We start from the raw sequence: 12988 nt of genomic DNA on the forward strand, positions 1-12988 counted from the left end.
GTGGCGCGCCTACATAGAATGCCGAGGATAATCGTGTCGGATTGAGATCACATATTCACCAGTGAATTTTGGTCCGAGTTTTACAGATTGAAAGGACTCGGGTCAATCTCAGTTCAGCCTACCACCCCGAGATAAATGGCCAAACTGAGGTGTTGAACTATGGACTTGAGCAATACTTGCGCTGCTTTGTGACTGACCGACCAACGGATTGGGTAAAATTTCTTTTATGAGCTGAGTAGTCTTATAGTACAGCTCATCACTCTAGCATCGACATGACCAAATTTTAAGCATTTTATGGGCACAACTCACCCATCTTGTGTGCCTATGATCGACTCGCAGCATCGGATCGGACCGAGCTCGACTTGGAACTTGTGGACCGAGATGAGACTTTGAGAAGGCTTAAGACTCACCTAGTAGTAGCCCAAATTTTCATGAACCATACTCCTGACAAGGGTCGACATGAGCGCGAGTTTGAGGTAGGTCAATTGGTGTTCAGTCGAGTTCAACCATATCGATAGTCCACATCGAAGGCCCAGATCTAGCCTAATCAAGCAGTGGGCTCGGCTTTGCCCGAGCCATTGGAGAAGGACAACCCAACCGAACCAGTCTAAGTCTTACGCTATAGGAGATGGTGCTATGGGTCCAGATTAGAGACTGAAGTCTCGATTGAGTGGTTAGGCAAGCTCACTGACGAGTCTACTTGGGAGCTCAAGTCAACAAGTATGGATCACTTCCCTGATTTCACACCTTAAGGACAAGATGGCAGAAGAATGGTAGATAAAGACTACTCAGGTCAAACCAAGTCGCCTTGAGTCGAGCGCAAGGGAATTGGATCCCTATTTCTATCTTTATTTAATTAATTGCTGCTATTTGCTTTTTGTATTTTAGTCCCTACATTAGTACTATTTGCTTTCAAGTACTTATGAGTTCAATTCGGTCGGGTTAGTCGAACCGGTTAGACGGTAGCCACCTATAAAGCATTGTGCTGCGCACTGTAATGGATTATCAAATAAGAATTGAATTCCCTTGCGCTAATCTTTCTCCTCTCCTTGACTTTTGCATTCTTTTCCGCTATTAATCAAATCTGGCATTATTGATTGAAAAAAGAAAATTCTTCCTTCTAGACAGAAAAGCACTCCGTCCCCAAAGTTTGTCCAGTACTACCAGTACTCAAAAAGCATCCTCTCTAGGCAGTAGCCACCATGTCGGCTATGCTGCCTCTAGCCCCCATCGATCGGCCTACCACCCTAGTCTCTTAGGGGCGTCTTACTCCTCCCTCTTCTTCTACTCTCTCTACCGTTGCTTTAACCCCCTTCCACCATCCCTAACGGTGCCACCCCATCATCACCAGCCTATCACTACCATACTCCACCTAGTAGTCCATGCCTCCAATGGATCCCAAATCCTACTTATACTTGAATCCCGTAGTTCTGACCCTCCGACCTTCGTACACTATTTCAAAGCGATCTCCTAATCTAGTCATCTGATTCAAGTGAAATTCGATTCGTTGGAAAGCTCTCTTCGCAGGGTTACAACATATCAAAATTTTACATTGATCGAACAACTAGATCCACTAAAAATCTCTCGAAAGCTCTGTGCAAATTTTTACCTAGACCTGGTTGCGAATTAGATCAACCGTTTTTTTAGGGGAGATCATATCACTCTTACTATATGTAATAGACATAATTATTATTGGTGATAATTTATTTTCTATTAAATATCAACAGAATCACTTGCCTTAGCATTTTCAAATTAATAATTTGGGATTGCTATGTTATTTTCTTAGTCTTGCTCAAGGAGATAAAGACATACTGGTGTCTCAATAAAAGTATATACGTGATCAGATTTGTCAGCTTCCTATATTTGATGATAAGACAATTGATACACCTCTTGAGCTTCATATTAAGCTTCATCCAACAGATGGCGTAACATTAGTAAATTCAAGGGATAATTCTCTTTTCACCCCCTAAATTATCACACATTTCAATATTGACCTTCTGAACTTTTTTTTGGTACACACTAGCCCCCTAAACTATCAGAAATACCTCATCTCTTGATGTTGTTGAAAGAATTAATAAATTGACCAAATTACCCCTCCACTTATAATGACAAGATAATTAAGTGGCTTAACTAATATTAAATATTTTAATTTTTTTAAACTCCTTCGTTACCCTCTCCCTCTGCCTTAATCCCCTTTCTAAATATTTAATTTTTTTAATTCCTTCATTACCCTCTCCCTCTGCCTTATTCCCGATCACAATCTCTCCCTCTTCCTTAATGGCTCTTGCGATCTCTTCGGCGACGCCGGGCTCGGAGAAGAGGGCAATGGTGACGCCAGTCTCTGTCCTCCCCAACGGCTCTTGCGACTTCTCCGGCGATGTCGGGCTCGGAGAAGAGGCAAATGACAACGCCAGACTCGGAGAAGAGGGACGTCGGGCTTGGAGATGATGGCGTGAGGCATTTGGAAAGAGAGAGCTCTAAGAAAAGGGCAACGACAATGAGGAGAAATTTAAAGAGAGAGAAAGGGCTCGGAGAAGATGGCAACAACGACACCAGGCTCGGAGAAGAAGGCGACGGCAACGTCGAGGCGGGGCTCGGAGAAGAGGGCGGATCTATCTCGCCTTGATTGGCTGTAGTCACCGGAGGCGGCGACGTAGCGACCAAAGCTACGCTGATCCAAGATCTAACTCCAACGGGAATGTGGATCTTGTGATTTATTCAAGCTCGAGCATGCCAGAGAGGAAGACGGTGGTCAACGCCGTGGATGCGGTGGCTATGGCAGTGGAGGCTGCGGTGGGCTAGGTTGAGGCTGCAGTAATGGAGGGAGAGAATGAAGGGGTATTTTCATCCACCTAGAAGTTTCTCATGACTTAGCATGTGACTTGCATATGTACGAGGGTAAAATTGTCATATATTTGTTAGGTGATTATCACGTGACATTTTTTGGATGGAAATAGGTAACGGAACCCTAACGGAAGGGGTCAAGTGAGGTATTTTTAATAGTTTAGGGAGTCAGTGTGTACCAAAAAAGAGTTCAGAGGGTTAATATAAAAATGAGTAATACTTCATGGGGTGAAAAAGGAATTATCCATAAATTCAATTCAATATAGAGAACTAATGGATAAGCAGAAACACTGTAGACAAGCATCTCCAGCCAAAGATAGTTGCTGAACTGATGCCATATCATAAATCATGTGTGCAGTTTCTCTTAAGGAACAAATGGAATTATTGGTTAATAGCAGTTATTTATGCAAAGAGACTATAAATTCTCAGCAACTAAAGAATAATAACAATGGAAGCATAATCCTACTAAAAAGAAAATGGAAACACGTAAAAAGCTGCTGTATCCAATTCTACTAGAAGCAATTAGAGAATTTGGGAAGGAAAGAAAATTGTGACTCTGATTATGCTTCAGCTGGCAATTTGGCAGCAATGTTTAAATGGTTGATGCGAGGCCAAAAAACAATCATAGAAATATGCCAAGTTATCTTTGATTTGAGAGTGTCTACCGAATGTTGTTGGCAGAAGGCTTTTATGATGATGACAACGAGTGAGCAAATTGTGTGCAAATTGGAAATTTGGAATTATCAAAAGTTTTAGCAAACAGATATCACATAATAATTGACTAAAGAAAACAATATATGTAAAAAAGGGATGTAAGCTTTCTCATCTTTAAAACATGCTTAACTTGGCAGACCAAAAGTCCAATCTTGCAATAATATCATCAAACGCATTCTTTTGCAAATTTACAATTGCCAAAAGGAACAAGAAGATCGCCAATAAATCCCAAGGTCAACTCCAGGTAGGTGGTGGAAAATTTTGGGTCACTATTGTTTCAACTCATTATAAAATTAACCAAATTCATGTTCCCCAAAGATTACAACAAATGGAATATAAGGTCCATCCATTAATCCGTTTAGTTCACATTTAAATGTCCCAATAATATATAATCATAAAATTTGCTGGAGTTAATGTCACTGAAAGCTACATGCAATCAAAGGCATGCAATATAATATAGATATAAAACTTAGGCCTCCCATCTACTTTTATCTTGGTCCAGTAAATTCACTTGCACTATAAAGAGTTTTGACATACCTAGATTGAATTAGTTCAAGTGAAAGGTGGTCTCAAAAGTTATGCTGAACAACAGTGAGTCAATCATGTCAGAAGACTCATAGCAAGATGAACTTTGGTTTAAAAATCTGGGAAGTGAAGTGTCAGTTTAAAGCCACCTTAGGTTTAACATTCGATAACACTTGGAGTTGTTCGGGAGCTCCTGTCTTCAATATATGAAATAATGCTAGATGGAAAGTCAAGCTACCAAACTTAACAGTGATACTTATCTTTTGCAGCAAAGAACAATATAGATATCACTAGAAGCATGAGTCGTACCTTTTTCATGCTAATTGTTGGAAAAGAAGTTCCAAGGAAAATGCCAAATACAACTCCAATAGTTGTTGCGATAATGACCCTCATGCATTCATTTGGTTTTCTAGGTCCACCACAAGCGACAATATATCGTCAAGAAAATAGAGACAATAATTTGAGGGTTTCATGGAAAGAAAATATACCTTCGCCAACCAATTCCAAATATTGCCATAACTTTGGATCTCTGATCAGTACGATGGGTCCTTGCAACTGAAATGCTTCACATTGTTCAAAAGTCCTTTTTGTAACTTATTACTAACAAATAGTGAATGCTCATAACAAGTAACAACAGCAGAATGCACGTTCTGAAATGCAACAAATGACAAAGTGCAGCCAAAATTAGATACCACCATTATCTATGCACATATCTTAGTTTGTGTACTTATGTGAACAATATGTACAGAAACGATATGTGTACTAATATATATTCAGTGGTGCTGCATATACGTAAATGTATGTGTAAGAGTATAAATAAAAAAACATTCTCTAACAACTTAAATTTTAGAGTAGCTAGAATAGAAAAGAAAACAACAGAGCAAGATTATATCCAAACATTATAATACTTAAAATCTCCCTTAGTGCAGAAACAATCTCTGATCCCTTAGCAATTAGACAGAATCAAGCATTAACCAAATATCCGCATAAATATCTATAAAAGCCTCTCAGATCAAACAACAAACAGTAGGAATGCCACCTGAATACCGCTTGAAATACGAGAACTACCAAGATCTTCCCTCCTCCTTCTGCAGTTCTACTCGTCTTGCAATTGCTATTTGGATAAAACATGTGTGCAATTCCAGTGGGCTTCTTACCTTACCAGAATTCGCGACCTGGTTGTTCTCCAAACTAGAAAAACAGTGACGAAACGAAGATGACGCGAGAAGACAAGAAGAAGAGATGGAGCAGGGTAAAGAAAACCTCTAGTGGGGAGAACTACACAATTCTAGCAAGAATTAAGACAAGAATAAGAGGAAGGGAATAATGAATCATTACAGAGGAAAGAAATAATGTGGCAAGAGCCCCTTTGGGTACGTTCATGTGAGGAGGTGCTGCTTCCATAACGACCGAGTCGAGAACTGACTCGGTTTGAGTCGGCGTGGAATGAGGTCTCCCAGGGCCTCGTTCACTCTTCGTTTACTTTATAAATACGGTCAATTTAGAATAGTTATTCATCTTTCTTCTTCTCAAAATAAAGTCTTTATTCTATAAATAATTATTCTTATGTTCTAATAATTATCTTTAATGTGATATAATATTAGAAAAAATAAAAATTAAATTTGATTCTAGCTTTCATTAACAATTCTTTATACTAAATCATCATCCACAAACCTCCTATATTTCATATCCTAACTATCACCTTCGACCTTTTTATCAAACCATATTTAAAGGGTGCATTAGTTTGCATAACCCCTCTACAAAAGAAATAATCCGATTGCAAGCCTTTAGTCTGATATCATCTTTTTATTTTTAATTCTACCATAATATCTTATGTAAATTAAATTAGCCTAATATTGATTATCCAACACAAATAACTTGCACCACCAATTGGCTAACAAGGCCACATTCATATCATGAAGATCAAGCACACATAAACCTCCCAATTTCTTCTTTTCAGAAGCTCCTTCCCAATTAGCTAGGTGATATACATTAATTAGCATTTTCCCCTACCCTCTTTCAAAGAAAGTTATTCCACAACTTATCAATTCTTTTTATGACCAGTTATAGGTCATACATGAGAATGAAGTTGCGAACAGAGTTAACAAGAATTAATTTTTTTTAATGATTGGCATCCAATTTTACTTCCTTATGGGAACTATTATGCAGTGAAAACCCTAGATATTTTGTTGGGACCTTCCCACTTTACAATTCAATGCCCTAGAATATTTGCTTTCAGCTTCTTCATAACTTCCCAATATATAATGAAACTCTTGTTGAACATTATCCTTAAATCTTAAAATACTCTCAAAACAATAGAGTAAGAATTTCAAAATTAAAATTTTCTTATCGTCTGCTTTAATGAAGATTAAGGTATCGTCAGCATATTATAGATCTACCATTAATAATCTCAACACATTGTCTTGTGAGTAGAACATTTTGCTTAGCTCTATCTAAAATCATATTCAGCCCATCCGCAACCAATACAAATAGTCCCCCTATCTTAACCCTTTCTTATATTTGAAAATATTTGCCTAGGCACTAGAGAATACCCAATTGGTATGGAGATAGTTAAATATTTTCAAATTTCACTATTCTAACTAATCATAATGTGATCCGGGTCTAATAGATTCGCTAAGTAAGAGAGATTGAGAGAAAATAGTCCACGAGGAAGAAAAAGAGCGAGAAGAGGAGAGAGAGGGGAGTCTGAGGGAGAGGGAGCAGTAGTAGGAGAGAGACGTAGAGAGATGTAGTGGGAGAGTTAATAAGAGAAAGTGTTAGTTGGGGGGAGGGGATTTATATTTTATTTTTAGATTTATATAGGAATAATTTATATTTATATCTTCTTATTATTATTATCTAAACAATTTTAGAATTTTTTTTTATATTTTATTTTAAATTACAAATTGATACGGACCGCTGATACCGTCTATACATATCAATTTTTTGGACGGCCGATTCCGATATGATACTCGGACATCTTTTCTAATATTTGCATCCACAAGCAATTCAAACCAAGATCCTTCAGAAGTGATTCAGGCTGTATTAGTCTGAGGCATGAAATAAGTAGTATTGATACTTTTATCAAAACAATAAATGTCTTCAGCCTCTAATAGGATGGTTCACCATCTAAGATACTGCAAAAAGACAGCCAAGAGACAATTAATTTAGCGAAGGTGAGTCAGAAAGTACATTAAGAGTTGAGCAATGTTCTTAGATGAGTTTTCTGGTCTAGTTCCTGAAGTGCCCATCAAGGAAGATTAGGTGATTAAAGGGACGTACTTGATTGGTAGGTTCATATAAGAATTTGAAGACTACTGCCAGCAATAAGAAAGTATTGAGTAAATTAGCAAAGTTAAATGGCTACCACTGAGACTAGAGAATGATCTTTCAGAAGAAAGAGATGTAGAAAGAGTAGGAAAGCTTATCAGGACGATTTGCTATGCAATAAAAGCATTTGATGCAGGAGCATAAGAAATAGATGCAATAGATGTTTCCTTAACTTATCCCAAAAGTTTGCTTTACCATCCTAACGTCTCTGCCTTCATCAAGAAAGTTTGTAACGAGTGGGTTAATCCTCACTTCGATTTTCATTGTAATTTAAATTTCAATTTAAATAAATAGGTCGGCCGACCTTCCGTTAAAAATAAAATAAAATAAATAATCAATAGATGTGGATTTGTTTGAGAGTTTCGATTAGTTGTTGAAATTGAGTCAAATTGGTACAGCTAGTTGCTATATAGAATTAGTTCAACTGATGGATGGTCTCAAAGATTAAGTTGTATAAAAGTGAAAACAAATTGGAAATAATAAATGAAACAGGATGAAGTCTAGTTTAAAGGGCTAAATGATGCGTTCACCTTAGTGTATCACTTGAATTTACTTCAGAAACTTTGGTCCTAGTTTGAGAAATATTCACTAATACTTCAGTTGTGAGACTGGAGTCCTATCTTCTACGAATGGAAAGTTTAACTGCCAAAATCAAGCAGTAAAATTCTAGTCTCTTGGAGTACAATTGAAATATAGCTATCATTAAAGCCATAGCTTATGTTGGATTTCACTTTATTAATTTAATTGGGTAATTGGATAATAAGTAATTGGGTTAGATTCTTTTCAAATATAGGCTTGCTCGTACCATTTAATAATAGAAACTAAGTATTTAAAAGAGATAAAGTGAATAGAAGAAAAGGAAGATAAGAGAGCAAGAGGATACTCTGCACACAACTAGGATTTACAACTCGAGAATTTATAAGTTAGGATCAACGCACAACAATCTTCTTCTTCCTATCTGTGGTGTTTTTGCTTCAAGAAGATTTGGGTATCTTTATTGGAGATATTTTCTAAATCTTATAATTTAAAGCTAGGGTTATTGAGTTTTTTTGTGAATGACATTCTTGTGATTTTGAGAGGGTTTATTATAGTGATATTCTTTCTATTAATTTTCTTGATAGTGGATTTCGTTTCATGTCGCGTAATTTTTTCTTTTGAGAAAAGTTTTTCCCATAAATTTGGTATTCTAGCTGTCTTTGATTATTGATGTTGTTAACTTATATTTCTTTTTTTAATTGATGTCATTTTTATTGCTTATTCTTGTGATAGATTTCATGAGTGAGAAATACAACTCATTTTCAACTAGTGGTATCAAAGCCTTAGTGTACACAAAATATTTGACTAAATTCTCCAAAGTGCTATAAAAGTAAACATAAGTAGAGACGAGCTTAAATGGTGCCAATTGGAGGATATGGAAGGGTAAGACGCGAGACTTACTTTATTGCCAAGTTTGGCTCATTTAGAGATCAAGACGAGCTCTAAACAAGTTGAGCCCATCAGCCTCACGAGCCCATAGATTTTTCTGACAATCTTAGTTTTTTTGTTAAGATTTACTCTTAGAAAGTAAAGATGATCTATATTACGATTCGACCACATAGGTTAAATCGAGTCAAATTGAGTTAAGTTAGTTAGTTTTATCTTATTGTTATAAATTTCAAATAAATTAAATAATTCTCATATGGATTTGATACACTAGAGATTTATTCTTATAAATAGAAGTGGACATATGTTGACAATGATCATTGAATGAATTTGAGTTTAGCTAAGTTAATATTTTCATCCTTATATTTTATCGTAGCCGTTATATCGCATTTATTTTTCTAGGAATAGATCATAGTCGTAAAAACATTCCGATCTTTTAAACCCTAACTATCTTCCTCCACCGGTAGTCCACCACCACCCTTGGTTATCCGCTACCCTCCAATGATCATCATAACGTTGGTTATTTACTATTTTGCTCTATCTGACTTTGCTCCACTATTTTAACTATAACTTTCCATTTGAATCTTTGATTGACTTTATTCCAAAGCCATTAGACGCCACCACTTTGACCGTCCACCCTCCTACGATCGTCGCAACGTCAGATATTTACCATTTTGTCTCATTTTAATCTTTCTCCATTATTTTTATTATATTTTTTCATCTAAATATCTGATTGACTTGAAACTAGAGCCATTAAGATTCTATCTCGTGAGGCCACCACCATCTAAATTTTCATAATTTTTTTTACGTTTGGATCAATCTAGATGTGCCCATAACAAAAGGCAAAATAATAAATTGACTTAAATAAATATTCATTCCGCACCCCTAATTAACTCATGATAACTCTTATTTATAGGAGTGGTATCACGGCGAGTTGGATCAAATTTGCTCTATTGGAATTACATCTAATGAAGAAAAAAAAACTTATATATCGCTTGTGTGGAATAATATAAAATACAAAAACGTATATAAGTTGATGGTCCTCAACAAGCAAATAAAAACATACCAACGCCAACCAATTCCAGATTTTGCCATGGCGTTGGATCTCTAAAATCAGTTAAAAGGACAAATTCTCAACCGAGAGAACTGCACAAAATTGTTCAAACAATCCATAGTTATGGATTCTTACAAAGATTTACTGGTGTTAGTAAGAAGAAACACTAATAATAGATCTTTTTGTTCAGGTTAAATCCATAGGCAAGAGCATTTCATTAACATCTGGAGTTAACAATTGCAGCCTGACTGATACACAAATGAGAGGGGAAATAGAGCAATTAACACAAACCCCAAATTTGATCTACATTAGATAGTACTAAACTATGAGAAATTAAAGAATTTGAAGCAAGTGGACTATCCCCTTGCTATTAAATAATGACTATAGTTGGTGGTATAGTTACATATGAAATGACCTTACGTAAAGTACGACAGAGTCATTTAATGATCTGTATGATTGTATATTTGTGGCAAACATAGTTGCTAACTTACTATAATATATTATTATTTCATGATGATGTCCTCCCATGTGGGTGAACTTGTAGGTTGATATAATACTTACTTAATATAGCATGTTTAACATGTATCTTATAACTACTTCATTATGATGATGTTTGCTATTGTATTTGTGGTTTTTCTAACTAAAGTCTAATGGTAACTTGAAGATGGTTGAACACCCACCTAAGGAAGATGGAAAAAAAGAAAGAGAAAACAATGAGAATAGATTCCTGTGTTTCATGTTGATCCACTTATTAATAATGTCATACTTAAGTAATAATATGACATTAACACACATGTACTATCATAAAAAGTGAAACATTCATATCTTAATAGTACACAGCAGCACCTCTCCAACTAAAGTAAATGGCAGGTAGTATTGATGTGATGATGGGCTACGGTTGAGGTACTTAATCTGTGTTGGCAAACAATCAATCTACTGTTCGCTGGGTCATGGTCTATGCTCCCTCCTAGGGAAGTTTATTTGGGATAGATATCAACTTGTGTGATAGTATATATAATATAAATTAGCATGCATGAGAGTCGTGCTCTTCCAACTAATATGATTTGATGTTTGTCTTATGATATTCATAGAGATGATTGAGGATAATTATATCTTTCATATGTTATACATCAGGATCACTTTTTAACACTAGTATATAGATTACATGACAGTGAGTTTGAGATTGCTGGACTATATTTTCTTTCTTTAATTACTTATGTATTTATCATATTGGTTGTAAATGTATAAACTTTACATATATGACTTACAGACTTTACTATTATTTTTTGTATTAGCTGTAACTCACAGACCTTACTATTATTTTTGGTATTTTTTATTTCACCTGATGATGATATTTTATATTGTTAGCCCTCTGACATCAACGTGAATCTCATGTGAGGGCAACCTCACATACAAATCATCCTTCTTTCCTTCTCTACATGTATGTTGCATGAAAGCCTGGCGATTAAGTCAACGCACGGGAGTCACGTGAGGGCATCGATAATGTTATTAGCTCTTACTCCTCTAGGCTTCGATCGGGAATTTCCTTACTCGAGAATAAAATAACGACATGAGACAAAATCAAAACGTGGGAGAAAGGACGGGCGAGCTGCCTATAAAAGGGCTGGATTGCCTCCCAGTTGGCACACCCAACAACTAAAATACATCCCTTTCCTGCCATAGTTGTTATCTCTAAGGATTAATTAGGCTATGGGACGTCCGGAATACGATGCTCCCGTTTCCATAATTGGCAAATCCAGTGGAAGGGCAGCTATCTTGGGAATTGGCACAGCAACTCCACCAAATGTGGTAGAGCAGAACACATTCCCAGATTACTACTTCAAGATCACAAAGAGCGAGCATATGGTGGATCTCAAGGCCAAATTTACTCGCATTTGTAATTAGAACACCATTTGCCCTTCTCTATTACTTGTTATATATGTTGCTAGTTGTAACACAATAAGGACAGTGAGAAAAAAAAATTGTTATTATTCTCGGACAATTTAAACTTAAACGTAGTCCTAGAATAAGCGTCTATAAGCCAATTGTAAAATATCTAAAAGCTAGAAACTCTTTGTTGCAGGCGAGAGCTCCATGATCAAGAAGCGCTTCATGTGCCTCACCGACGAGGTACTGAGAGCTAACCCTTCCATCGCCGCCTACAGCTCCCCGTCCCTCGACGTTCGGCAGGAGCTGATGGACATCGAAGTCCCCAAGCTCGGCGCTGCAGCCGCCGTCAAAGCGTTAAAAGACTGGGGCCGGCCGGCGTCCGACGTCACCCACCTCATCTTCTGCAGCAGCGGCGGCGCCTCTATGCCCGGGGCCGACTACGACTGCATCCAGCTCCTCGGCCTCCCCCTCTCCACCAAACGCTTCATGCTCTACCAGCAGGGCTGCTTCGGCGGCGGCACCGTCCTCCGCCTCGCCAAAGACATCGCCGAGAACAACCCCGCCGCGCGGGTCCTCGTCGTCTGCTCCGAGATCACCTCCATCGGCTTCCGCGGCCCGTGCGAGACCCACATGGAGAACCTCATCGGCCAGGCCTTGTTTGGCGACGGCGCCGCCTCTCTCGTCGTCGGAGCCAACCCAAACCCCGACGTCGAGAAAACCTCTTTCGAGATTATCTCAGCGTCGCAGAATATAATACCGGGGTCGGACGGCGCAATTGTCGGGAAACTGAGGGAGGTGGGGCTGATGTTTAGCCTGCAGCCGGCGATACCAGCGCACATATCGGGGAGCGTCCACAACTTGGTGGAGGAGGCATTAAGGCCTTTAGGGGTTCAGGATTGTAACGAGGTGTTTTGGGTGGTGCACCCAGGAGGAAGAGCCATACTGGATGAGATGGAGAAGAAGCTCGGGCTAAAGAAGGAGAAGTTGGAGGCCACGAGGGAGGTTTTAAGGGAGTATGGGAATATGTGGAGCTCTTGCGTGCTGTTCGTGATGGAGGTCATGAGGAGGAGGTCGGAAGAGAGAAGGATGAGGACTGCAGGAGAAGGACTCGAGTGGGGTCTTCTCTTTGGATTCGGTCCTGGCCTCACTGCAGAGACTGTACTCCTTCGTTGCCCGTGAACTCTGCAACGAGCTTGCTATATATATATA

The 12988-nt window shown here is 38.0% G+C and overlaps 1 protein-coding gene across 1 annotated transcript; it reads left to right on the forward strand.

Moving 5' to 3' along the window:
- The first annotated feature begins 11562 nt into the window (after positions 1-11562).
- Positions 11563-12970, forward strand: LOC140778307 (chalcone synthase-like). Its single transcript, XM_073122954.1, has 2 exons — positions 11563-11786; positions 11973-12970. The coding sequence occupies exons 1-2, from the start codon at positions 11600-11602 to the stop codon at positions 12956-12958; spliced, it is 1173 nt and encodes a 390-aa protein (XP_072979055.1). The 5' UTR covers positions 11563-11599; the 3' UTR covers positions 12959-12970.
- The last annotated feature ends 18 nt before the right edge of the window (positions 12971-12988 follow it).

This window comes from Typha angustifolia, chromosome 3 (genome assembly GCF_048772165.1).
Source record: "Typha angustifolia cultivar Huaian chromosome 3, ASM4877216v1, whole genome shotgun sequence".
Taxonomy (NCBI): domain Eukaryota; kingdom Viridiplantae; phylum Streptophyta; class Magnoliopsida; order Poales; family Typhaceae; genus Typha; species Typha angustifolia.